The following is a 27,245-nucleotide window of genomic DNA, read 5'->3' as shown; positions in this document are numbered from 1 at the left end:
TAAAGCACCACGGTCCCTTACGTTGTGACAAGCTTCGGGGCCACTTCCTGGGGTCGTGGAGTTCTGACATTACTTGGAGGGTACATTTCATTAAAGCGTGTTTTTTTTTAAAGTTTTTTTTTAATATATTACTTATTTCTCCTCGGTTTGGTGTCTTCCGGTTTTTGCCCCCCCTCCACTACAGATTTAGAATGAACGTGCGTTTAGATGATTTGTCTGCTGCTGCTGCTGCGATAGATTCCCACGCGTGGTCACATCAGCCACTTCGATGAGCTATCATCAGGCGTTGGCCAGGCCGGCTCGCACATACAGTATAGCTTAACTGGTTAAATAAAATAGTTTAGGAATGAAGGCAAGGGATTGCTGGATGGCATAGATTTGGAGACTCCAGAAAAGAGGTTTTTTTTGGGGTTAGATCGCGTAAATATGAATAAACCCACAACATTTACAATTCGAGTAAATGTTGTGAGTTGTGTGTTTACTCTCCAACACACAACCGGTGTGCTGTACTAGTAACGAATTGGCACGTTCTGTTTACGTGACAAACCTTACTAATTGGCTGTGTCGGGTGGTGGTAGTGATCGCGAAAGCCTCCAACGCGTTAGGGGCCGTCCATAAATGACGTGATGCGATTTTGGCCGATTTTTGACCCCCCTCCCCCCCTCGTCACACGGCTCTGCCCACCCCGCCCCCCCCAAAAAAAATCATTTCCTTTTTGAAAAGAAAACAGGCTTCAAATCACTTTAAACTATTGTCATTGTAGTGCGTATTTAATGTGGCTCTGCACTCTGATGTTGTAGGAGAAAGGGAGGCGTTGGAAAGCTGAAATTTAGCATAAAATTCACTCGAAAATATTCAACTAAAACTGCAGATGGTCAGAATATTATTTTTAAAATTTCTTATAATTATAAAATATTAAAAGTTATTATAACTATAAAAAATACTTGAAACTTTGCAGTAGAACGAAGAAAAATGGAGAGTACAATTATAACAATCACGTATTCATTCCACAGAATGAAAAGCCCTGGTAGAATAATTAGAATCAAAATGTTTAATAACAATCATTAAATAAATCTTCAAAGTGTATGCTTCTCTATTCTCCCATGGAAACGCAAAATGCCCCTTCATGGAATAAATAAAAGGTGACCTTAGTAAATGTAAATAATCAAATAGTTAATAATGAAATTAATAAAAATGAGTGTTGTTATTCTATTTAATTAACATTTATTTAAGTTGCTCATTTTAATGTGACGTCACATTTCTCAAACCCCTCCCCTTCCCGGCTCGTCATACATCGTCACAAATGTCTGACCTCCCCCCCCGGTGCGTGACGTCATTTATGGACGGCCCCTTTTACTGATTTGGATACTGTCAAACTTGCAGGCTTACAATGTGACCAGGAGATGGCAGTGCAGCAAGTTGGACATTTTGAGTGGCGTTATCTCCGTCTATGTTTGGTGGGTTTATAATTATTGTTAATAGCGTGTACTTTAGATTGAACTATATTGATACATTTTGCGTTATATTTTCCGTATAATTTGCATTCTTTCGTACAATGTTCCGTGAACAATACGGGAATTTTTGCGATTTTAAACTCAATCAATTTCCTCTCTGAATCGCATCACTGGGTCGTAACTTGTTCATCTGAAAAATGTGTATTGGAGGCTGCAGTTCGGATCTTGCGTTGTGAATTCCAGGTGCTCAGACTTACATGCCTAACGTGCACAATGCTTTCCGTACAAACATTTAGGTGATGCTGCTGCATTGGCAGCTGTGCACAAATAACAAAAACAAACTCAACATGTTTGTCAAAACACTGGACTTAAAAGTAAAAAATAAATTGGGGAAGTTTCGGGCATTGGCCCTTCTTTATAGCACACAAGGGTTTGGAGATTGCACTTTTTAGCGATTTGAAGCTCAATTTCCTCTCTCTGAATCACGTCACTCGTTCGTAACGTATTTATCTGCAAAATGTGTTTTGGAGGCTGTAGTTTGGACTTGACTTTTTACAATATAGGACCCAATAACTCTTAGTATCCACTCTGTCCTCTCTATTTACGTGCTACGAAGAAGGAACGTCACCTGAAAAGTTGCCTATTATATAATATTTTTTTTTCCTTTTAAGGCCACAATGTTTTGACGAATATTTTGAATAAAAAAAATTGGAAACTACACTGTATGCTGCCATGGCACCATTAGAGAGGTTCATTTGAAGTTTGCATGTTTCTCTCACCCTTGGTCGTATGGTTTTTTTTCTCCGGGTCCTCCACTTTTTCCCTCCGCATTTTAGAATCAACATCACGCGTTTAGACTATTTGGTTGCTTTACATTTCCACGTGATGATAAGCCACTTCGCTGAGCTACCATTTGTGGCCAGGTCGCTTCTGAAAAAGAGCTGAATAGCTCAGTAGGCCTTACCTGGTAAAGTAAGAAAATCTATTTTGTTGATAGCTGACGTATCCAACCAGGTCCGGCCCCAGGGGGCGCTGAGGTTGGCCCTGCCGCCACCACCAGATGTCCCTTCGCCCTCTCCCACCCCAAGGTCACTTCTCGTTAGCGGTGAATCGCTATTACGGTGCCCCTCCCCACATGACAGCTCTCCTGCCACACCCCCACACCCCCCATCCGAGAGGTGGTGGTGCCAGGAAAGTGTCTTGCAAGAGTCGGTGCCAGCCCATCCTGTGTCGAAAACCCGAAATCCATTTTACGTTATAGGTTATAGGCACATGTTGTATCGGCGCTTTAGGGCAGTTGTTGCCTACAATTGCTGCCTGCAACGTGTTTACAATGAGCAACTCTGGCAATTCGGTGCAGCCCGAGTAAACATGCAACATTGGCGTGTGGTTGTAACCGTTGTCCCATCGATGTGCCCAGCGTTCCCATGTTTACTGGAGCAGTCGAGTTCTATAGAGCAACGGAGTTGGGACACTTGAGTTCGTTGCAACGTGTGCTCGACGGTGAACGATCGATCTCCAGAGCACACGCAACATCGGGGTGGTCACGTGACGTCTTGTCTGCAAGCTCATCTGAAGTTGCTGTCCAAAGTCGCGAACGAGGTAGGGGCAGTGGCCAGATTGGTCGAGATCCGGGCATCGAACTTTTTCACAGGCAGAACATGTTGCCGCCTGCATTGGTGGTGACGATCGCACAGCTGGCTGCAAAGGTACCAATATAAATGTATTCATCACGTGATATGAGAATGCATTATATACCGCCACCAGCTTATGAAATTGACTGCGCTGAATAAATTCTGGCCTCTCCAAGGCCGCCGTCACCTCTCACAATCCTGCGATGTAATCATCCACCCAGCACCCACGCACGAACTGATTTAATTTCTCCATCTCCTCGGACGATGTCGTATCGAACGTGTTCCGTTCCTTTGGCTGCAACTCCGTTTTTTTTATTCTTGACCATCGGCCGTCTTATCTTTATCAGCGGCGCATTTGGCCCAAGCCTACTTTCTTTTCCTTACAGTTTGTATGCATTTCGAACTTCTACAACTATCCACCGGTCATCACTGGCCACAAAGTCACGCGGAGTTTCGTAAAACTTTTAATCGGATAGTTTATTTCGTAAAAGCCCTGCTGAAATGCTGTCTGCGGCGAGGACCCAGCAAATATACCAACGTCGGGCCAACGTTGGGTCAATGTTGGTCCAATGGTTCAAACTACATGCCAACGTTGCGCTAACGGTGGCACCTGGTTGGAACCACTGTTGGGCCAACGTTCGCATGTGGTTGGAACCAACGCTGGCCCAACGTTGGTCCAACGTTCCATGTTTACTGGGGAGCGCTATCAGCTGACGAGCAGTCGGCATGTTTAAAGACCCCGGCAAGAGCACCAATGGGAACTGTCATCAACAAAGAAGAGAACTTGGTTCATAAACTCTGCTGCAACACGAAGAGAGAGAGAGAGAAACAACCTCGGAGGATTTACGTCAATTAAAACATTTCGTGAGAGACCGCAAAAGGGTTACACGATCGATGCGATAATGTTTGAGAGAGTAAAACAACACGACAATGCAATAAGTTAATGAGTAAATCATCGCGGTCCATTTTTTACTCCGTGATCTTCTGCCTACAAGCGCATAATTGTATATGTTCTGTATAAATATGCTATAATTCGGCCATCGTTTTTAATTTTATGAACAGAGATGGCCCATAGTTTGTAATCACGCATCAATTTGAATTTCTTCAAAAAAATATATACGTTGAGCCAGACTTAATGTTTGCAAGTATACATTTTCGTCTAAATGTTTGCAAAAATGTATTAATAATTGTGTAATAATTTACAGCCCTTTGTTAATCGACTGCTGGATGGAGGCCTAACCACGGTGTGTCAGTCATCAGGATTGGTTGACCATACTTCAGCACGCTGGGTCAGTGTGGGTTCCTGAAGTTGGCAGGTAGCCAGAACCAGGGTCAGATACATCGCTCGCCACCAATGTTACCAGTGGCCGGCAAACAAACCCGGGTCGCCGGCTTCATAGTACGCACAGCGCTCTAACGGTTACGCTGCGGCGTGGGCCTCTGAAATCGCTCAGAAAAAGCGAGCGTGGCTTTGTCAGCGCACGTCGCTAGAAGGTGACGGTGGCCGATAGTCGAGAATACTGACGGGGGTGGCGGCCGAGGAACGGAACGAATCCCAGAGGACATCCACCGCAGAGAGAGAGAGAGAGAGACGGAGCGATTAAAGGGAGCTCATGTGCAGGAGCCACGCGTGTTGTTACGAATAGCGAGAGATGGCGAGGACTCGGATGGGGGAAAGGGTGGGGGGGCTTCATCCAGAAGGGGATAGATCATGGCTGATGATTATATGAATCGTGGAATCGGATGAAGGAAGAGCACGAACAGATGATGTATACCGACGGTCGCACGGACCATGGGGAGATTGAAGTGAGGAGGAGGATACTAATTTACGCACGGGTGGCAACCCCACACGAAATTAAGCCTCTCGGCGTTTCGTGAAAACCGGCGGCCGAGGCCCCCGTCGTGCCACCACCGCCGCCGCCACCGCCGCCGCTGCCGCCACGGGCCCGTCACACTTCCTTGCGCAGCGCCACTTTGACGGTGGCGAACGCCTTTCCCATGGCCTCGAAGAGCGGGTCGCAGAAGGTGTGCACACAGAGCGCGTAGATGCGCGACGCACACTGGATCTCGATCAGGTAGCTCTTGACGCACGGCACCACGGCCCAGATGTGGCAGAAGGTGAGGCACGCGAAGTAGAAGCCCCAGATGAGCGCCAGTGGGATGCCGCACAGCCCCGACAGCAGGCGGTAGCACCAGTACTTGGTGACGGTGAAGGTGGTGAAGCTGGTCTTCCACACGCCGTCGAAGCTGTAGGCGCCCTCGGGCTCGGCGATCACGTCCTCGAACTCCACCTATGCGGATGGAGCGGACGGGGCGGACACGACGGGAGGAGCCCGGGTCGGTGTGGATGGATACGCGCGTGGGTGGGTAGATCGGTGTGCGTCACGTATGGACAGATGGACAAACGTGCAAGCAGGCAGACGAATGGATGTGTGGACGACTGGGTGGGTTAAATGATGCATACGGATGAATGGATGGATGGTGAAGCAGATGAAGAGTTTAACGGATGGGTGTATAGAGGGATAGACAGAGGAAGGAGCAGATATAACGATGAATGGACAATCGGACAGATTTATAGATACGTGGACAATCGGACAAATGAATGAATTGATGGACAGAGAGTTTTTTTAATAGATGAATGAAACATTTACAAAGAGGACAATTAACGTACGGGTTGACAAATGAACAGAGAGGTGAATAGCAAGATGGACCATCAGATTGACAGGTAGACGAATGAATGGGTGTCGAGTAGATGAATGTACGGACACATTGACGAGGCGCTAATAGCACAAATAAAATAAACTTGGGGTGGGAAAAAAGACCCTTGGTGCAAGGAGAAACATGACAACACTTGTGCTGATAAAACACGACCAATGAGGCAAGGATTGACGCTGCAAGCCAATGTCGTAGCTACCGGTGTAACTGCACTGGGGCCGTGCTACTAAGAAGTTGAACAGGAGTGGGGGTGGGCATTGAAACTCTTGTAACAGGCCCGGTGCTAACCACGCTACGCCACTGTGACCCAAAGACTTGCGTACTTCAATAGAGGCCCATAGACTCGCATATAGACCCACATACACAGAGGCCCATAGACTCACATATAGACCTAAATTTTCGCCCAAATCCCATAGACTCACATATAGACCCACAGAGTTACACAAAGTCCCATAGACTCACAGATAGACCCACAGATTTACACGGAGGCCAATAGACTCGCATATAGACCCACATACACGGAGGCCCATAGACTTACATATAGACCTTCAAAATTACACGGAGGCCCATAGACTCATGCATAGACCCACAGATTTACACGGATGCCTATAGGCCAACATATACGCCCACATATTTATACGGAGGCTCATAGACTCACATATAGACAGATTTAAACGGAGGCCCCTCGACTCACGTAACGTATAGACGCATATGATTTCATGAACCCATGAACTCGCATTAAAGCCCAATAGAGCCCGTAGGCTAACATAGGGCCCACAGGCGAACAGAGGAGGAGCCGGTGGTGAAGCTGCCGAGCAGACAGGCGGTGCAGCTGCACCAGTGCCGATGCCAACCACGATACGCCACTGGTGCAAGCGTGGTTTGTAGTAATTATTATTACTACTACTACTACGCTTGTTTACTCAGAAAAGCCTCACTGGGTCTCATGCCTCTTTTTCAAGAGGGACCTGCTAAACGTACACAGTAGGGAGCAAGGTTGCTGTGCGTGATCCCAATTGAGTAATTTGCATACCATTTATGGAAACCAGAGAACACGGAGGACCCCCCCCACCCACTCCAGAAACATACAAAAACTTACAGGGAAAGGAGGCGCCCGAGTCGGGACTCAAACCCGGGACTTTCTCACTCTGAGTCACGAGTCTTTTTTTTACCACCGCACCATCCAGGCGCCCGGTTGAGAACCGCTTGACCGTTGCCGCGGTAAATCACGCGAGGAGGTGGCTGGGTCGATGTAACTAATCGAAGAGGGCCCGTTTAAGGGCTGGGCGGTTTGAACGGACAGCATTCTTAAAAAAAGTATCTTGTCTAATGATAGAAAGCGAGCAGAGGAGGGACTACCCACACCCGATTCGCACGCACGCGCGCGCACACGCGCGAATACGCGCGTGTGCCAGAATGCAGACTGCCTCCCACACCCTGCGCCTATTTCTGCACCCCGTGCTGCCACCCACAAAGACAAAGATCCCCCCGTATAGGCTGGGCAGAGTTTTGGGGCAAGTGCTGTTAGCGAGTAGCAACCTATGAAGGTCGGGACACATTACACGAGGAGGTGGGTGGCCAGCGCCACGCCACTTTGTTTCCTCATTGGAGCAAGGTTTCTGCATTCGCGAATTCGGCATTCGCGAGCGTTTCCAAGAATGTAACCCCCGCATAAAGAGAGGGATTTACCGTATAAAGACCAGCACGGCAAACGAGAGGGCGGCGCGGCAAGCACCACGCCCCACCGCCTTTGCCTCCCCAGTGGCGATGTTTACACACCGCACTAGGTACTCATTTGAGGCTGAGTTCACCTAGGGGAGGCCCAGAACCGGTTCAGATAATCGTCACTGCTGTTTGGTGCCTCTGAGTGTGAATCGAGCACGGATCACCGGGTCTGTAGCGCATTACCGCTGCCAACCCCCGTCCAAGCCTTCACAACGTTCACGGACAACTCTTTAAGCTCTGCACAGATACATGCAATAATCCATTGCTGTGCTGCTATTACCTGGCCACCGCTCAGCCCAAGCCTATGCAACATCTTCCATTCCTTGGCAGTCTCCCATGCAAACACTAACCAGGCTCGACACCTGCTAAGCTTCTGGAACCCGAGGAGATCTGGCGCAGTTTAGAGGCTGATTTTGTCATCGTCAAAGCGGTACGATATTTTATCAACCCAGGAGGGATGATGATGGTATTCAGCACCACCACACTATATATGAATAATGTGATGATGCTGCTGCATTGGCCGTGGTGCACAAGCACAACGAACAACCCAACACATTCGTCAATAACAACGCTGCGCGTTTCCTTCAAAGGGAACATATATAATCGTCGACGTTTCGGGCAATCACCCTTCAGAGCACAAACAACATTGTCCATAGCACGTGACTTATGAAAAAAATGAACCACGAAGAAGGTACATTGTCTGAAACGTCGCCAAATATATTTTCTTCTCTTTTAAGGCTACAATGCGTTATTGATGAACGTGTTGAGTTTTTGTTGTTGCTATTGTTACACGTATAGTTATGTATATATGTACACAGCTTCATATATGTATACATGATGGGTGCTGTAGTGCATGGATGCCTGGATATCTATGGGACCTTTTTTCCAGTATCAAAACGATAAAACAATAAGTATAGACTTCACCCTCTTTGGCAATTAAACAGGAGGTGTTAAGTTGTTCAAACATCAAACAGACACACTGGTTGCAAGGGATCACGTCTGCATTAATCATACATGCTTGTGACAAAACATGCTCTGATATCATATATGCATTGTCTTTGAAACTGATTGGCCTACAGAGAATGCCGAAGGCGAACGGTACAAACGCAATGCAAGTATCAAAGTATGAATAGCTCGGGTTGAAGAGTTATATCTAAGGGACCTTTTTTGCCAGCATCAAAACGATGATAGGATAAGAATAGGCTTTACCATAACAGGCGTTTAGACGATCAAGCACGAAATAGATAACGATTACAAGGCATCAGTTTTAAAATACAACGCAGATATTATATCAGAGCACGTTTATTCGCACGTTTTGCCACGGGTACGTGTGGTGAATGCCTCGCAAGAGGGTGCCCATTTGGCGTTTGAGCATTCTTAACGCCTGTTTTATTGCCAGAAAGGGTAACGCATATTCCTGTGACTGTGGATGATGAGCATGCACAGTGCCACGACCCCCAGCTAGCCGTGGGCTTGGCGCTCACGCACGCGCGGACCGCAGCCTCGCCCTGCCGGACCCCGCGGTTGTAAAACTCAATCCACCCCCCCCTCCCGCGCCCCCACCTCACCACCCTCATCTCTCATTGTTACAACGTGAAGCCCCCCACGTCGCCCCCCCCCCCCCGTTATCCTCAGTTACAGCTCGGCTGAGGCTTGGTCGTGGCTCAAGTGACTTGGCTCCAAGCCATACCTAACTTGAGCTGGCTCCAAGCCAAGCCTACCTCGAGCTGGCTCCAAGCCATGCCTGCCTCGAGCTGGCTCCAAGCCATGTCTAACTTGAGCTGGCTCCAAGCCATACCTAACTTGAGCTGGCTCCAAGCCATGTATAACTTGAGCTGGCTCCAAGCCATGCCTACCTCGAGCTGGCTCTGAGCCATGCCTAACTCGAGCTGGCTCCAAGCCATGTCTAACTCGAGCTGGCTCCAAGCCATGCCTAACTCGAGCTGGCTCCAAGCCATGTCTAACTCGAGCTGGCTCCAAGCCATGTCTACCTCGAGCTGGCTCCAAGCCATGCCTAACTCGAGCTGGCTCCAAGCCATGCCTAACTTGAGCTGGCTCCAAGCCATACCTAACTTGAGCTGGCTCCAAGCCATGTATAACTTGAGCTGGCTCCAAGCCATGCCTACCTCGAGCTGGCTCTGAGCCATGCCTAACTCGAGCTGGCTCCAAGCCATGTCTAACTCGAGCTGGCTCCAAGCCATGCCTAACTCGAGCTGGCTCCAAGCCATGTCTAACTCGAGCTGGCTCCAAGCCATGTCTACCTCGAGCTGGCTCCAAGCCATGCCTAACTCGAGCTGGCTCCAAGCCATGCCTAACTTGAGCTGGCTCCAAGCCATACCTAACTTGAGCTGGCTCCAAGCCATGTATAACTTGAGCTGGCTCCAAGCCATGCCTACCTCGAGCTGGCTCTGAGCCATGCCTAACTCGAGCTGGCTCCAAGCCATGTCTAACTCGAGCTGGCTCCAAGCCATGCCTAACTCGAGCTGGCTCCAAGCCATGTCTAACTCGAGCTGGCTCCAAGCCATGCCTACCTCGAGCTGGCTCCAAGCCATACCTAGCTCGAGCTGGCTCCAAGCCATGCCTAACTCGAGCTGGCTCCAAGCCATGCCTAACTCGAGCTGGCTCCAAGCCATGCCTAACTCGAGCTGGCTCCAAGCCAAGCCTAACTCGAGCTGGCTCCAAGCCATGCCTAACTCGAGCTGGCTCCAAGCCAAGCCTAACTCGAGCTGGCTCCAAGCCAAGCCTAACTCGAGCTGGCTCCAAGCCATGCCTAACTCGAGCTGGCTCCAAGCCATGTCTACCTCGAGCTGGCTCCAAGCCATGCCTAACTCGAGCTGGCTCCAAGCCATGCCTAACTTGAGCTGGCTCCAAGCCATGCCTAACTCGAGCTGGCTCCAAGCCATGCCTACCTCGAGCTGGCTCCGAGCCATGCCTACCTCGAGCTGGCTCCAAGCCATGCCTAACTCGAGCTGGCTCCAAGCCATGTCTAACTCGAGCTGGCTCCAAGCCATGCCTACCTCGAGCTGGCTCCAAGCCATACCTAACTCGAGCTGGCTCCAAGCCATGTCTAACTCGAGCTGGCTCCAAGCCATGCCTAACTCGAGCTGGCTCCAAGCCATGCCTAACTCGAGCTGGCTCCAAGCCAAGCCTAACTCGAGCTGGCTCCAAGCCATGCCTAACTCGAGCTGGCTCCAAGCCAAGCCTAACTCGAGCTGGCTCCAAGCCAAGCCTAACTCGAGCTGGCTCCAAGCCATGCCTAACTCGAGCTGGCTCCAAGCCATGTCTACCTCGAGCTGGCTCCAAGCCATGCCTAACTCGAGCTGGCTCCAAGCCATGCCTAACTTGAGCTGGCTCCAAGCCATGCCTAACTCGAGCTGGCTCCAAGCCATGCCTACCTCGAGCTGGCTCCGAGCCATGCCTACCTCGAGCTGGCTCCAAGCCATGCCTAACTCGAGCTGGCTCCAAGCCATGTCTAACTCGAGCTGGCTCCAAGCCATGCCTACCTCGAGCTGGCTCCAAGCCATACCTAACTCGAGCTGGCTCCAAGCCATGTCTAACTCGAGCTGGCTCCAAGCCATGCCTAACTCGAGCTGGCTCCAAGCCATGCCTAACTCGAGCTGGCTCCAAGCCAAGCCTAACTCGAGCTGGCTCCAAGCCATGCCTAACTCGAGCTGGCTCCAAGCCAAGCCTAACTCGAGCTGGCTCCAAGCCAAGCCTAACTCGAGCTGGCTCCAAGCCATGCCTAACTCGAGCTGGCTCCAAGCCATGTCTACCTCGAGCTGGCTCCAAGCCATGCCTAACTCGAGCTGGCTCCAAGCCATGCCTAACTTGAGCTGGCTCCAAGCCATGCCTAACTCGAGCTGGCTCCAAGCCATGCCTACCTCGAGCTGGCTCCGAGCCATGCCTAACTTGAGCTCGCTCCAAGCCATGCCTACCTCGAGCCGGCTCTGAGCTATGATTAACTTGAGCCGGCTCTGAGCTATGATTAACTTGAGCCGGCTCTGAGCTATGATTAACTTCACACAGGCAGTAGCTGAAACCCGGATTCGAACCCAGGCTCTCTGACCCCTGAGCCACCCTGTCACCTCTTCCATTATTTAAACATTATGTAAACTTTGCCAGGGCTAAATAAAGCGCTTCGGTCACGCAGCTGTAGCTGGTGACGCAGTAGGGGGGCAGGGTAGGTGGGTTGGGTATGACCAGGATGAATTGTGTCTCGCCGTAGCAATGTGGAATTTCCACTGCTGGCTTCGGGACAAAATAACAACGGACTGAATTCCTGTCGAATCCTCAAAGGAACAAAGATATAGCTTTAATTAAACTCTACGTACACCGGCTTCATTGTTACGCTGATGATGGCCAGTGGTCAAGACTAGTGACTGAGTGGCAGCCAAAGGAGGGATGGACCCGATTGAACCTCCACCATGGAGATGGAGCGATGAAATCGGCTCGTGTGCAGGAGCCAGGTGAATCATTGCATCGAATGGCCATGAGAGGCGGTGACGGCTTGGAGAGGCCTTCATCCAGCAGTGGATAAATCATGGCTCTTGATGATGATTGACAATGGTCGTGATGATATTGTTGATAATAACTATGATAAAAAAAAACCCTCCATGATCATGAAACTAATGATGACGATGATGTTCACAATCATTAAGGTGATGATCGTGATGACAGCTAACGGTGATGATTTTAATATATATACAGTATGAAGTATGAAAGTTATTGAGCACAGGGTCCTGAGTCCCAAAACGTCAATAGCCAGCCAAGAACAGCACTGTTACACTTGTAATAGACGAGAGTTAACGCGTACTTTAATTGAGCAACATTATTACTATTCTAAAATTGTGAGAACTCTTGGGAAATAGAGACGAGGACGCGAGGAGGGAATTCAAAAGTGGAAGCAGTGCGAGAGAAGAAGCAGCCAGAGAAGCGTTGTGACCTGCAATGTGATGGTGGTGGTGGAACACATCATGGATGAGTGGACGAGGACAACAACGACGATGATGATGATGATGACGATGATGAAGATGGCGATGATGATGAGGCTGACGATGATGATGATGACGATGATGATGACGATGATGACAATGATGATAAGGATGACGACGATGATGATAACGATGATGACGATGATGACGATGATGACATCGACGACGATGATGACGATGATGATGATCACGATGATGATGAAGCGTGGTGCGTTCCATCTCAACGCAGGAGGCCACGATGACAGGTGGCCAGAAATCTATTCTACTCCCTCTATTCACGGCTTCACGCCGTGGCCCCAGGGACCGGTTTGCCGTGACACTGGCTGTTAAATAACGGCGCGGGCGCATATTTTGGGGTTGGCAACGATCGCTTGAACGCTGGTCTATGACAGAGAAATGCTTTCAACGTGCAGCCAGAGATTGGATTTCGACTGTTTAGCTGACGAGAGAATCTGACCGTATGTACAATTCCCACGACACATTCTATTATATTTCTATTTTATTTTTTATCAGGTAAGGCCCAATGAGCTGTATATCTCTTTTTCAGAAGCCACCTGGGCCACAAGATGATAGCTCAACGAAGTGGCTTATCGCGTGGACATTTACAGCTGACAGATGCTCTAAAAGCATGTTTCTAAAATGTGGAGGAATAAACCGGAGGACCCGGAGAACAATCCACGCGATCACGGGGAGAACATGCAAACTCCAAATATACAGGCTATAGGTTCGGGATCGAACCCACGACCTCCTGCATACCAGGCGAGGTAGTAACATCTCGCCACTGCGGCACCCTATTCTTGCAGGACCAAGAGACACATGGATTGATGATGATGTTATTCAATCACAGTTGCTCAGCACAAACCCACAGGCCCAAAATTCCAAGCGTCCAGCAACAAGCAGCACAGTGGAAACGCGTAAATGCCTTTCATGAATTGGGAAAGTTTATAAGAGTTGTGATGATGATTACAATGAAAAAGATATAATGATGAAAATTATATTGATGTCAAGGGTGACCTAATGATGACGGTAATGATGATGCTGCTGCCGATGAAAAGTGTTATGGTGGTAATGATAATGAGGTAAATGATAATGATGTAACTTACTTCGCCCAAGTCTTATTTTGTATGGCTCATGTAGATGCAGAGCAACGACTACAATTTCACATTCAGATGGTCAAGCCAGATAACCGCGTCAGTAGCAGCAGAGTGTATCGCTGTGATGTCTCCTTCGTGTTTGTGGATCGGGCATTGCGTCGTTATATGCGGTACGGTCTCTTCTGGATGACCCACAGTCGCACCCTGGAGAGTTTTTAATGTTCTATTTGTGCATCAGGTATCTGCATCTGTCATGGTTTGTGCAGTGGATGCGCTTTAGGGTGGACCATGAGCTTCGTGGAAGATCAAACCCAGGGATCTTCTGCGTTTGGCCTTTCTCAAGGTGTTTGTTTGTGAGTTATTTGAGTTCCATCCAGCTCTCCCAAGCTTCGTCGGGCTTGAATTCGCATTTATCCATAAAAGCCTCACCAAGTCTCAAGATGATATATTTTCCCAAGAGGGCAAAGCTACATCGAGGGGTATCGCTTCATTGGAGGACTCCGGCGTACCCAGAGAAAAGCTCACAGATAAGAGGGGGATAAGACGTGAGGATGAGCGCGGACAGGATCACAAACCTACTTGCTGTACTGCCATCTACTGGCCACCGCCCAACCCAGCGGATTTCGACGGAGCTTCGCCCTGGACAGCTTAGTAGCCAGCGTGGTGGTGATTAGGATGGCCAGTCAGTATGCAACTGGTAAAGCGAAATTTCAGTTTTTCGGGACCACTCCCTCCTCCCAATTTGTTACTCCAAGTGTAAAAGCCACCAGCTGAGAAACTCACTCAACTCTTGATTTAAAGCTTTCGTGACTGCAGGGATTCATGTTCTTGGTTCTTTCGGTAAAGTCACGTAGAAGGGAAACAATAAATTAATAATATTTTTTTTCAAATTTTCTTGCTGTGGTTTTCACACCTGATGATGATTGCTTGTGTTGCAGTCGAATCGTCGTGAGAATTGTATTGTTTTATATTTGTATTATTTTATTGTTTCCCTTCTACGTGACTTCACCGAAAGAACCAAGAATATCACTCAACTCTGTTTAACCTTTGCCTCTATGCTATGTCTCTGTGTATGAATGCTGATTTTTTGTTTCATACCGTACGTAGCCAGCCGTGCTAATCGACGGTGGCGGGGAAGGAGATCGGAGGTGCGGATGAAGGATAAGGAGCGACTGTCACACGTTATTCAACTCCGTTGAGCAACCGGTAAATATTGAGGGATTCTCTGTAAACTGGCAGTGGCTTCAGTTTACCTACTCACCCACTTCACTTACCTACCTGCTGACCTACCCAGTAAATCACCGACCCACTCACCTACCCAGTCACTCACCTATCCACTCAATCACCTACTCATCTAGCCACTCGTTCACCTTCTCACTCACCTGCTCACCTACCCACTCAATTCACCTAGCAGTGGATGGACAAGGCGCTGTATGCACGATTGTTAGTGGTGTAACTGATGCTGCACCGGTGGCTTCGAGGGTTTCGTTTCGTAGCGGAGCCGACCCGCGAACCTCAACAGACGGCAACACCATCGGGTCAAAGGTCAAACCGAGCATCGAAGGAGGTGCTCACATCACCTCGTCTCATTTTCACAGCTCCGACCCAGCGGAGGGAATCGAACCTCCACCCTACCGATGGCGAGCCGCTCGCTCTGTCGCCGAGCCACGCGGCTGGACCGTAAGAATCGGGGGGGGGCGGGGGGGTCCGGGGGGGGGGGCACGTCTGTGCCTACCCCCCCACCACCCATTTTTACGCAGTTGTATTTTAGGGTTTTGCGTGGCTGGCAGGAAGCTCTCCCGATGCTGCCCATACTTATACAGGGCGCGGAGGACGAGGACCGCTCAAGAAAAAATAAGTCGTGGTCCGTGTGGAAACCGATCCGTGGTTACTGCCTCTACAAAAACAAAACACGCGGCGCCGTCGCCAGCGGTCCCGAGCCTATAGCACACCGCTGGCGCGCTCCCGACTTCGACGTACACATCTTAAAGGCCACTTCGATTAAGCCGCCCCAAAGCAACGCTGGAGAGCGATCGCTTTCTTCTCAAGTGCTCACGGGGAGAATAGTCTCACGGACCTATTTGTTTTGGACCTTTCAGGGTTTGCAGTAATTATGCTGTATTAAGTGAAAACTACATTTAATATGATTATTTGTTGTTGTTGTTGTTGTTCACGCAGTCACCGGGAAACCCGTTTAAGCACCACCTGCTTATACCTGGAGTCAAACCTAGGGCCTCAGAAGTTGCCGGTTCAGGTCTCCAACATGGCCATTATGAAGCAGCTGAGCCACCCACATTAATTTAATTCTTCAATTGCTCTATCCGTCAAACGTTGCTCGATTCAAGAATCACGCGTTGCACTCGTGTCTGTCAGAGCTTCGATAGTGCTGTTTGTTGCTGACTGTTTGACGTTGTGGGCCTTTTGGAACCTGTGCTCAGCAACTGTGTTTAAGAAACAAAACTCTATTTCATTCATACGAAAGATGTGTTTCGGATAAAAAAACAAACAAACAAGTTATATTATTTCGGATAATTTGCATCACTTAACAATTTACTAAAAATGACATTACCCGATGGAATGTGTCAAGACTTTTGGCGGGAAAAGCGCAGCAGCGACGCAATGTCAACGGCATAATTTCCTCTGATGTCACGATTCCAGGTGAGCCAATCAAATATTCGGATCATCCTAAATTCCGGATATTATCCAGGCCAGGTTTTCAGGATATCGCGAATCAACCTGGCAATTGAGGACACATCCCTAATGCATACATATTAGACATATATACAGTATATCTAATAAAAAACACACGTGCTTATGGGCAGAGATTCAATTAATACTGAGCACGTATATATATACAAATTTAATATATTACATTTTTAATACTGTAAATGAAAAATATTTAATATATGCATATCCAGGCCAGATTTTAAGGATATCGTGAATTCACCTGGGAAATGGGGACATACCCCAAATGCATATATCGTGAATTAAACTGGGAATTGGGAACACATCCCAAATGCATATATTATATATTATATATAAAATATATATCCTTTTCAAATCCACCGATCCGAACCGGGGGACTCCCGGCAGCGTGAGCCAAGCCACGCAGGGAATGGGCCGCAGGCGCCCTGAGCCGGCGGGGTGACCACTCGCGGCGAGGCTGCCTCGACAGTGAAGGCTTCCATGGGGCACAGCCAGGCAGTCGACGCGTGTGGCACGCGGCCGGACCCTGTAACCCGATCCCGCCGCATGTATGAGCGCCTGTATATCTCACCCCGCCCGCCCACACCCCCTGCGCCCCCAATCCACACCCCCCTCGCACCCCCCCCCCCCGCGCGCCCCCCCCCCACCTACGCCCCCCACATATTTTCCTATTTTAGACTCAGCTTTTGGAGCCGATGATGGCTGGATACACACGCGCCGTGCGGGAGGCGGTGGGGGTATGAGACCGGGGGGGGTTCAGCAGTGAGCGCGTTCGGCCCCCGCTCGACACGGAGGCTTTACCGCTCGAGGTTGGTGCCCGGCGGCCGCCCCGGTTAACACTGCAGGGAGGATCGACGGCCCGTAAAATGCGCGAAACAAATTAAGCACCGAGGACCCCGCTACTGCTGCCGCCGTAGCTGCTGCTGTGAGATGTTTAGCAGATGGTATCTGACGATGCATCGGTTCGTCGATTGAACTCGATTCGAGACTGTCGCCGTGCAAGCATTCAAATTGCGCGGTTATCGACGGCCCACCACGGGATTGGAGACGACTCCGGGGTAGGCCACGGTTGGCATGAACCACGGACCATCTTGGCTGATGACCACCACCACCACCACCACTGTGGCTTATGGCCTGCACCCAGCGTGGCAACGAGCGCATGGTAGGGACCTCTAGGTGGTCTCTAGTTCCATAGTTTCATTTATTTGGTATAGCCCTGTGAGCCATTCGGCTCTTGAATCGGGTGCAACCGCAACAAACAAAAAACATGAACAAGAAAATATCTTGAAGTGACTGTGACTGTGCAAACAGAAAAATCCAGGAAAAAAAAAACATCAAAATATTCCTGAAATAGCACCGTACACCAACGCTGTGTGCAAAAATCCCAGTGGGATGCAAGTCAAACAACAACAACAACAACCACAAGACAACTAAGATTAAGGCCATCGGTCTAACTCCGTACTACAATAAACAAAAACATGGCCAAACCAAAAAACTTTTCGAAATCACCAAAATAAAGCCGTAAATGTAATGTAAGAATGCTCATAGGGACTGTGACCGAATTTTTAACAATAAACTACATAAATAACACGTGGAGACAACTATGCCCTGAGCGGTTCGTGCCTCGTGATGATGATGATGATGTTCTTGATGATGATGATTATGTACAATTTTATTCAAGGTATTTAAATGTTGTGCCAAAGGGAGGTTGGGGCCGGAGGTTGAGACTAATGACAGAGCGGAAGTCAAAGGAGGGAATGCACATGAGAGCACTTCCACCGTGGAGATGGAGCGGTGAAATCATCTCGTGTGTCTAGGAGCTGGCAGGTGGATTGTTGCATCTCGTGTGTGTAGGAGCTGCTAGGTAGATAGCGGAAGCTTGGTGAGCCCTTCGGCCAGCAGTGGATAGATCATGGTTGATGATGATCATGATGATGATGATGTGCGAATGTTACATTTAGTCAAATTGAGTCACATCGTGATCCCCAGATAATGACAATTTCACAGACTTCCGAAGGAGTAAATGGCAAGCATTTAGGCATTTTTTTTATGTACATGTATGTTTAAAAAAAATGTACAGGTATGTTTTTCCTCTTGCTCACCGGAGGAAACCGGAGTGCCCAGAGAAGAGTCACGTGGACAAGGAGATGACATTCTGAAATCTTCTGCACAGACAGCCTGTCAGCAACCTACTTGCTGTGCCATCTTCTGTGTCTACTTCAGTGCACTGCTTGTCTCGGGGTGTTTAACATGGGCTCCATCTTCATATGATCCACCAACCCCACCTAGCTTCATGGAATCTAAGGCATATACCGATATTTTTTTTGGTTGTTCTTAGTGATTTGCATACCTTTCCTATACTTCCCTCTCCGATCGTGTTTTCGTACTGTTTGTTGTTGTAACTTTCTGACCCGACCCCGACTGGACATCTGTGAAAAAGAGCTTCATAGCTCATCGGATTCCTCCAGTGTAAATAAAGATTATGAATTGGGTCGCTCTCATTCCTAGCGTTAGCCCTAAAGGCCCGTTGTGGAAAATCCACATTCCTATGGTAGTGCCCAGTCGATCATCAACATGACCAGTATTGAAAATGCTAGCATAAAGTGGTTGAGGTCTCACTGGCCGGTGTTGATTTTAGCTACCCTAAAACAGTGATGATTGGTTGAGTAGCCCCTAATATAGGTAACTAAATATAAAACAGAATATCTAGTCTCTTAACTAAATATACAACTCAGGTGTAATTTAAAATAGGCTAATACTGTGTGCCTATTAATAATGTGAATTAAAAGGCAATCAATAATGTTTGGAAATACGCAGGGACAGCATAGAGACGTTGAGAAAAATATTCATACTTTTTAACAGGCCTTTGTCAATCAACTTCACTGCTGGATGAAGGCCTCCTCCACACTATGTCGGTCATTGGTTGACCATACTTAATTACCCTGGTTAGTGCGGGCTGGCGAGGTGTGGATACAGAACTGGTTCAAAGATCACTCACCACTAATATTAGCCATCGTTTGGAATTGAACTCAGGTTTGACGGGTTCACAGTGTCAGTGCACTGGTCACTGGTCACTGATCGATTGCAGTACTTTTTTTATTTAAAGAAAGACAATAAACCGAAAATCCCTTCGATTTAACCCTAAAATATGGAGACCAGATCAAAATTACCACGCACAATGTAGCACATTATCATTCAAATAACAAACAAGCTCAGCATATCCGTCAACAACACGCTGACCCTTCAAAGGAAAAGCAATATCAAATAGGCGACGTTTCGGGACATGGCCTTTCGTCAATGCACATTTAGTGCCTTCTCACGGTCATAATTTTTTCCTGACAAAATTATAACGCAACTTTCGTCAATGCACATTTTCAAAAAGAAGTGCATTCTGTCAGTCATCATTTTTTTTTCTCAAAAAATATAACGCAACTAAAATCCATTAGTTATTCTAACCTGCTGATATTTGCACACCGTGCGTAACAGCGACTCATTTGAGGCCGAGTCAACCTAGGGGAGGCCCAGGACTCGTTTTAGAGGCAATTGCCACTGGCCTTGGTGGCCGTGAGAGCGGGAATTGAGCTCGAGTCGCCGGGGTTCGCCGTGCGGCACTAACCGACGCAACTTGCGAGCACATCCATGGGTATACATCGCCTGGGGGCAATTATAATGATCGAAGGCCGGTCAGTTGGGACGGGTGGCAAAGCAAAGGTGGACAAAGCTGAGCCTGGCCGCGAGCAGAGCGAAGGGAGCGGTGCACCGGAAGCGGACACTTTTCAAAATCGGTTGCACACCGTAGGTTGGAACGTTCTGCCGTGCGAGACGCGGCGAACGCCCCAACTCTTGGTGGGCACCTGCAGCATTCTGCAGTACGCATCGGCAGGGCAGCATTCGTTGAGGTTGGTGGGGGTTGCAGGCGGGGGGGGGGGGTCGATGCCTGTTTTAGTTTGAAGGGGTCCCTTTATGTAGTCGGTTCCTTCGTTATTCCTCTTAATTCCCCATGGGACACGAGTTCCCTCCACTTCTTCCTGCACTGGCCCCTCTATGTACAGTATTATATGAAGTTCTATCTCTTGATTGGTTTAACCACCACCCATGCCCGATGATCCTCAACACTCCACTGCTATTGTTCAGGAGGGTCCTGCCGAGATGTTTTTTTTGCAGAAGGGGGGAGAGGTGCCGAGGGGTGGGCTGGGGGGGGGGGGAGAATTCTCCGTGCTCTTACAGGTTAGTCATTTATACTTTTACATTGCTCTTCTTGGTTCTTTCGGTAAAGTCACCACGTAGAATGGAAATAAAATAATAAAATAAAACAAATTATAAAATGAAACATAATATTGTATTGTTTATTATAATAAAATATTATTTTGTTTACGTGACAAATATTATTAAAATATTATTAAATATTATTATATATTATTATGTGTATTATTATGTTTTATTTTTATTATTGTATTTCCATTCTACGTGACTTTACCGAAAGAACCAAGACGATAAATCCCTGCAGTCACGAAAGCTTTAAATCGAAATGTTACATTGTTCTTATTTAGCGTGACTTATTTCACGTCCAGTGTTTAAAACGTGATGCACGAACTATAAAGAAGCCGAATACGATTGAAAAAAGTAAAACGGACAGGAAAACTCGTTTAATTACGGCACGCAACTGATGGTAATATACAGCGAAGCTATGGCTTTAATTGCCAAATTAACCCACAGGATATCCCACAGCTCCGTCACAGCACTGTGCGTCATGACATTATCATGCTGTATACACAGGGCTTAAGTTGTCACTCGATATTTTTTGGAACGCTGCTCGCTAAGCCGGCTTAGAGGAGGAGGGATTATCGGCACAAGGCACTACCACTAGCGTACGCATATCCATAGCGATTCCATACTGTGTTATTGTATCCTGCATTGCTATAATCCTACATATACATCTAAATCAGCTCAAGCCTCTCGTACATCACGTGGCTTCCGCGTGCACCCCCACTCTGAACCCATCCGCTCTCCCCGCCGCCCGCTGTGAAAACAGACACCGCTCCTCCTCCATGCAGCAACAGCAGCAGGGTCGAGGCCCTGATGCAGCCTCCCTCTCCTCATCTCTCCAAACCCTCTGCTCCCCTTTCTACGTTCCTTTCCCATCCTCTTCCTCTATGTCCCATTCCTTCTCTTCTCTCTTCCCCCCCCCCCACGCATTGCATTCCTGATTCTGCTCCCCTTCCCGCGGTGCGGCCACGAGCTACACGAGTTGCTCGTCGGGACCAATCAAGGCGAGATGGGTGCTGTGTGCTAACTATATATATTTCAAGCAATTGAATGATTTAACCACTAAGTATTTTGTTTTGTGGGGAGGGGGGGGGGAGGTAAACATCTGACAGTCCCTTCCCCCTCCCGAAAAAAACAAAACCAACCCGTGCTGTTAATCCAGCGCTGCACCCCCTGTAAAGGTCAAGTTCACATCCTGCCCATACCTCTAACCTGCCATATAGACCCCCCCCCACCCTCATCCCCACCTCTCTCATCCTCGAGCCCTCACCTTGACCACGTCGTCGTTGATGTGCTTGGGGTCTCGGTCGACCAGGTCGATCTCCTTGGTACGAAAGTCTGGCGGTCCCTTCTTCACCATCTCGTCCTCCCGGGTCAGGGGCTCCATGGGCGAGTCGGCTCGGAGCTTGCTGTTGTAGAAGTCGTCCTCGGCGCTCCGCCTACGATCTTTGATCCTCGCCGCCGAGTCGATAAGGATCTGCGCACGCCGGGAGTTTACGGGGCGAGCAACGGAGTGAGCGAGTGAGAGGAGTTTAGGTGGGTTGAAGCGAGTCGCGGAGAGGGAGAGAGAGGGAGAGAGGTGTGCGTGTGTGGGGAGGGGACGGGTGGGGGGAAATGGGGAGTGAGTGAACGACAAGAGAGAGTGGGAGGGAGGGATGAGAGGGAGGGAGGGAGGGAAAGCAGGGGAGAGAGTGAGAGAGAGAGAGAGGGATTGAACGGCGTTGATAGAGAGGGAGGGAGCGCAGGAGAGAGTGAGCGAGATGCAGAGACGGAGAGAAATTGGAAAATCGATGGGGGTGTATGTATGGATGCTGAACTTATTTCGCACCGTGCGTAGCCAACCATGCTAATCGGTCGTGCGAGTGAACGAGACGGTGAGAGCGAGAGAGAGAGAGACGGAGTGTGCGAGGGAAAAAGGGAGAGGCAGGGCGGAGTGAGTGAGAGAGAGGGAGATGGGGAAAGCAATGTGGGAGCGAACGAACGAGAGCGAGAGAATTGGCGAGCGCAGGCGAGCACTATACAGAGATAACTGCACGGAGGTTATGGGAGCGTAGCGTGAGGAGCGATGAGAGCGAGAGAGAGAGGTATGTATGTTGAACTTCTGTCGCACCGTACGCAGAGTTGAAGATCGAGTGAGCGAGACAAAAGCAGGAGAGAGAGCGAGTTTCGCTCTCCCTGTGTCTCTTCCTACAGAACACAAGCAATCCACTTCTGCAGAGGGATTCTTCGGTGTGTCGTCCGTGCCTCTGTGGTGCGCATTGACGAAGGAGAGTGCGCTAACTACTGCGCCACCGCTCCCCAAACAGACGCGCGCACGCACGCCGCGTCGCCTCGACCACCACCACCACCCCCACCCTCCCCTTGGCTTTGCTTCTTGGGCCAAACTTAGTCTCATGTCATCCGGCACGCAACTGTACGCGTCCCTGAGGCTCCGGCTCTGTGTGTGTACGAGTGTGTGTGCGGTAGTGTAGCGGTTAGCGCGCTGCGCTATGAACCTGGCGACCCGGGTTCGATTCCCGCTCACGGCCAACACCAGTGACGATTATCTGAACCGGTCCAGGGCCTCCCCTAGGTCGACTCAGCCTCAAATGAGTACCTGGTGCGGTGTGTAAACATTGCCACTAGGGAGACAAAGGCGGTCGGGCGTGGTGCTGGCCACCCACCCCCTCGTGTACCGTTCCGGCCTTCATAGGTGCTCGCTAACAGCACTTGCCCCTACAGTCTGTTAAGGCTACACGGGGGATCTTTGTCTGCGTGTGTGCGGCCAAACTTAGTTGCCTTCAGCGTGCGTGTATGCGTCTCTGTCAAAGACATGTACACAAACACACATGCTTACGTATGAACGCGTATCTGTATGTAGAGTATAACGTCGCATATCTGACCGTCAAATGTGCGTCTTGACCAACCAACCAACCGCCTCTAACGCTGTGAAATATTTACGACTGATGTAACGATGCTTATTTTGTTCTAAGCGTTCACAACTCCGATCGTTCACGTGGAGTCGAACGTTCAACGCTGTGCTCGAATAATTGTCGCTCCACCCTTCTTTGTCCATGCACACGTACAAGCTCATTGTATCTATCCACTGCTTCATGAGGACTTTCTTCCAACGCCGTGCAGGTTCATTGGGGAGGGGCGGGGGGTGTTACTTAACCATACTTCACCACTCTAGTCACTGCTGGTTGATGAAGGCGGTGAGGGCCATAGATATTGGAGAATAGTTCAATTCTATCTTGGCTGCGCTGCCCTCTGCTGGCAACGTAGTAGCGCATTAGCAGCCTATAGCACCTGTTATGCATTGTGGAAGTGGGGGGGGGGATCACGCATCCAAGCGCTACCCAGGCTACGACCTGCTTAGCTTCCGACATCTGACGAGGTCGGACGCATTCCGAGTGGATTTGGCCGCAGGCTGTCCGATTTCATCAACTCGCGATATCACAGTCGATAAGACGTGTTAATGGCCAATGCCGCGATTGTCACCGGACTTCAACGCTGCTTTAAATGCGCTAGATCCAGTCGTTGTTGTACAGATAAAAAACCTTCAACGTCTTCCCAGACAGTCTCCCACCATCGGGGTCTTGGTATTCTCCTCCCCTTGGGCTGCTCATCTCTGGGTGCCACTCCCCATGGCTGTCTCACAGACCTGCCCTCCTCCACCATCCTGCACACCACTCGTCCCACCCATCACAACATTTCCCTCTTCCTGATTACATCAACAGCACTTTCTTTCCACGTGCTATTCCCCAACCTCCAAGTTGCTTACCCTGACCTTCCATGATACTCCAAGCATCTACATGTATATAAATGAACTGCGCAAAATGTACTTTTAGCCTTTAATGATTCTTATTTATTCTGTCATCGCTTTTGTAGAATTAAGTAGTGACCATCCTTTAAACACGTTGCTCCGCCGTAGGAATGTGAAATGTTCCGCTGCTCGAAATAAAAATGCACAGCTCAGCAATGCTGCCACATTAGGTGGCAAGCGTGATTTCTTGGAGTACATGTAACACAAACAAACACAGAGATCGAGAATGCGAGTACCGTGCTAATCATCACCAACCCAAACTCACGATGGCCCGCACGCCACGTCGAAGGCCCTCATCCAAGAATGGCTGGACACACTTTTGTTCCTGCGCTTGCAACACGCGTTCTCACACGCAACCTGTCGCTACGTTAAACACAGCCGTTACGGCGATGAACACCAACGCGGTCACACCTCTGTGTCGAACACATCGTCTTCCGATGCCCTCTCCTTGGACATGACGATGGTTGGCCGGCGATGAGCAGAGGGTGAGCTGACCGCGGGATGAATGAGCCAAGGGGAAGCGCCCTCTGCGACGAGGTCTAAAAATTGTGCCGGGCTTCCAGCGAACCGCACGTTTCACCTCCCCCCACCAACCCTCATCCTCCCCGTTCTCCTGCCCAAAAGGGTCAGAGGCTACAAGGAGGAGTAAGGGAGCGGTGTCTGAGCGTGGATTGAAGCTGTGCGCGTGGGTGCCAACTTTCCGTCTGATGCAGATACAAATGGGATGGCTTTCTATACCGGTCAACCATGCTGGCATTATTATGTATCTGGCAATCCAGCAGCGGTTGTGGAACAAGGTCGATTCTGCTGATGAGAACAAAGATGTTCGAAACCGGTCCAACGTTTGCTTGCAGAAACGAATTACCGATTGATATTCGTATCGGTCTGGAAAGCCAATATTGTAGAGGCTGATGGACTAATTTTGCCTGCACGTTTGGAGTTTGCGTGTTCTCATCATTGTCGCGTGGATTTTTCTCCGGGTCCTCCCGTTTTTTCTCTCCACATTTAGAAATATGCCTTTCGAGTATTTCGCTGCGATAAATTTCCACACCATAAGCCACTTCGTTCAGCTATCATTTGTGGCCTGGTCGATTTAGAAAAAAATCGTTATACAGCTCAGTGGGCCTTACCGGGTATAATTACAAAAAGATTAGTTTTAGTTTAGTCATCTCCATGTAGAGAGAATGCAGCTCTGCTTACATTTGCTTTTACCGATGTTATGTCATATGCTGATGACCTGGACATTTCTCCTCCCTCTGAAAAGGAGTTGGATACAAGTCCCCACCATCAAATTATCATGCTGCAGGTTCAGCAGCATGATACTTAGATGGTGGGGACTTGGCTTTTGCCCTTCCAAATCGAAGCACCTGCCTGGGTATTTCATGTCATCAATCACTTCACCACCTCAACTCTCAGCAATTGGTGCGGGCAGTTGTGCAGAGAGTGGAGTAGTTCCCATACACGGAAAATCATGCAGGAAAGTGATGCAGAGGTGTCACTCAGAATTAGTTGAGCGGAGATATATTTTCATCAGTTGCGTAACACCTGTGTGGAAACCGCGTATCGACCCACATGAAACTCTGGATCTTCTCAGACACAGTTTTGCCATCTCGTTTCCACGCCTGGACTGACGCCTGGACTGACTTTAAACGTTGAAACTGGCCTGCCTACGATCGAGGATCTGTGAGGAGATGACAGATTTAGACCCAGCCCCATCAGCGAAGCTACTCCGGCAGGTGAGGCTGCGTTGGCTGAGGGTCACGTAGCCCGCATGCCCAGCCACCACATGCCCAAGCAGCTTTTTATTGGCTGGATAGAGGGAGCTGAACGGGCGCGGCACGTGCTAGAGAAGAGATGGACTGACGCAGTACAGGAAGATATGAAAGATTATTGGTCTTGCGGATGATTGATACCACCCACGTCAAGATCGGCCTCTGTGGAGGAGGCTCGTGAACACTGAGGAGTTGGAGGCATTCGCCCTCTAGCACCTCCGATTCGCCCCCGCACCTCCGATTAGCACGGTTGGCAACGTACGGTGCGAAATAAGTTCAACATACATACTGCAACAGTGGGAGACAAGGAAGATGCGCGTACAACAACCACGGTGAGTGACACGGCGTGGGGGAGACCTTCGTCCGTAAATAAATTGACAAAGGGTTTGTAAATTACTCTTTTTTCTCCGGGCGAATGTTCGGCCCTGCGATTGGTCGCCCGCGCCACTGCTGGAGCAACCCCCACCAAATAGAGGGGGCTCCGCAGAGCCTCCTGTGGACGATGGTTTTGAACTTGATTTGAAGCTTTCGTGACTGCAGGAATTAATCTTTGGTTCTTTCGGTAAAGTCACGTAGAAATAAATCAATAATAGGATACGACGTTTCGATTGCAACACGAGCAACCGTCATCAGGTGTGAATGCAAGCTCTCAGAGAGACATATACAGAGAGAGACAAACACAGACACGGAGAGACGCAAACACAGAGAGAGACACAGAGAGAGAGACAAACACGCAGAGAGACACACAGAGAGAGACACACATAGAGGAGAGACACATAGAGAGACACACAAGCAGAGAGAGGCACACAGAGAAACACATAGAAACAACGCCTCTGTGACGAGGTGTACAGTATACATAGAGAGGGGGGGGGGCGGAGAAATTAGCATGTCAATGAGAGCGGCAGGGGGAGATAAAAAAACGATGGTCTTGCTACGTCAGGTGAGAGTACCCACGCTTTACCCCACCACACAGCCGATTGGTTGTGGTCTACCCATTCAGATTGCTGGGTGGAGAGATGCGAGGGCGGGGTGACGGGGGGACTTCATTAAATGTGCACCGTCGCTTTGACTGCCGCGCCGGAA

At 49.2% G+C, this 27,245-nt stretch overlaps 1 protein-coding gene across 1 annotated transcript; it reads right to left on the bottom strand.

Moving 5' to 3' along the window:
• Positions 1–3,547: 3,547 nt before the first annotated feature.
• On the bottom strand, positions 3,548–24,961 carry CAV1 (caveolin 1). Its single transcript, XM_032963373.2, has 3 exons — positions 24,802–24,961; positions 21,856–22,062; positions 3,548–5,379 (listed from the first exon to the last, which is right to left on the bottom strand). Exons 1-3 carry the CDS (start codon positions 24,844–24,846, stop codon positions 5,038–5,040), a joined length of 594 nt encoding a protein of 197 aa, XP_032819264.1. The 5' UTR covers positions 24,847–24,961; the 3' UTR covers positions 3,548–5,037.
• Positions 24,962–27,245: the final 2,284 nt, after the last annotated feature.

Source organism: Petromyzon marinus, chromosome 30, assembly GCF_048934315.1.
Source record: "Petromyzon marinus isolate PM22_M1 ecotype Great Lakes invasive population chromosome 30, UKy_Petmar_22M1.pri1.0, whole genome shotgun sequence".
Lineage (NCBI taxonomy): Eukaryota > Metazoa > Chordata > Hyperoartia > Petromyzontiformes > Petromyzontidae > Petromyzon > Petromyzon marinus.
The sequence above is the reverse complement of the archived record's forward strand: the minus strand, read 5'-3'. Positions and strand labels throughout refer to the sequence as shown.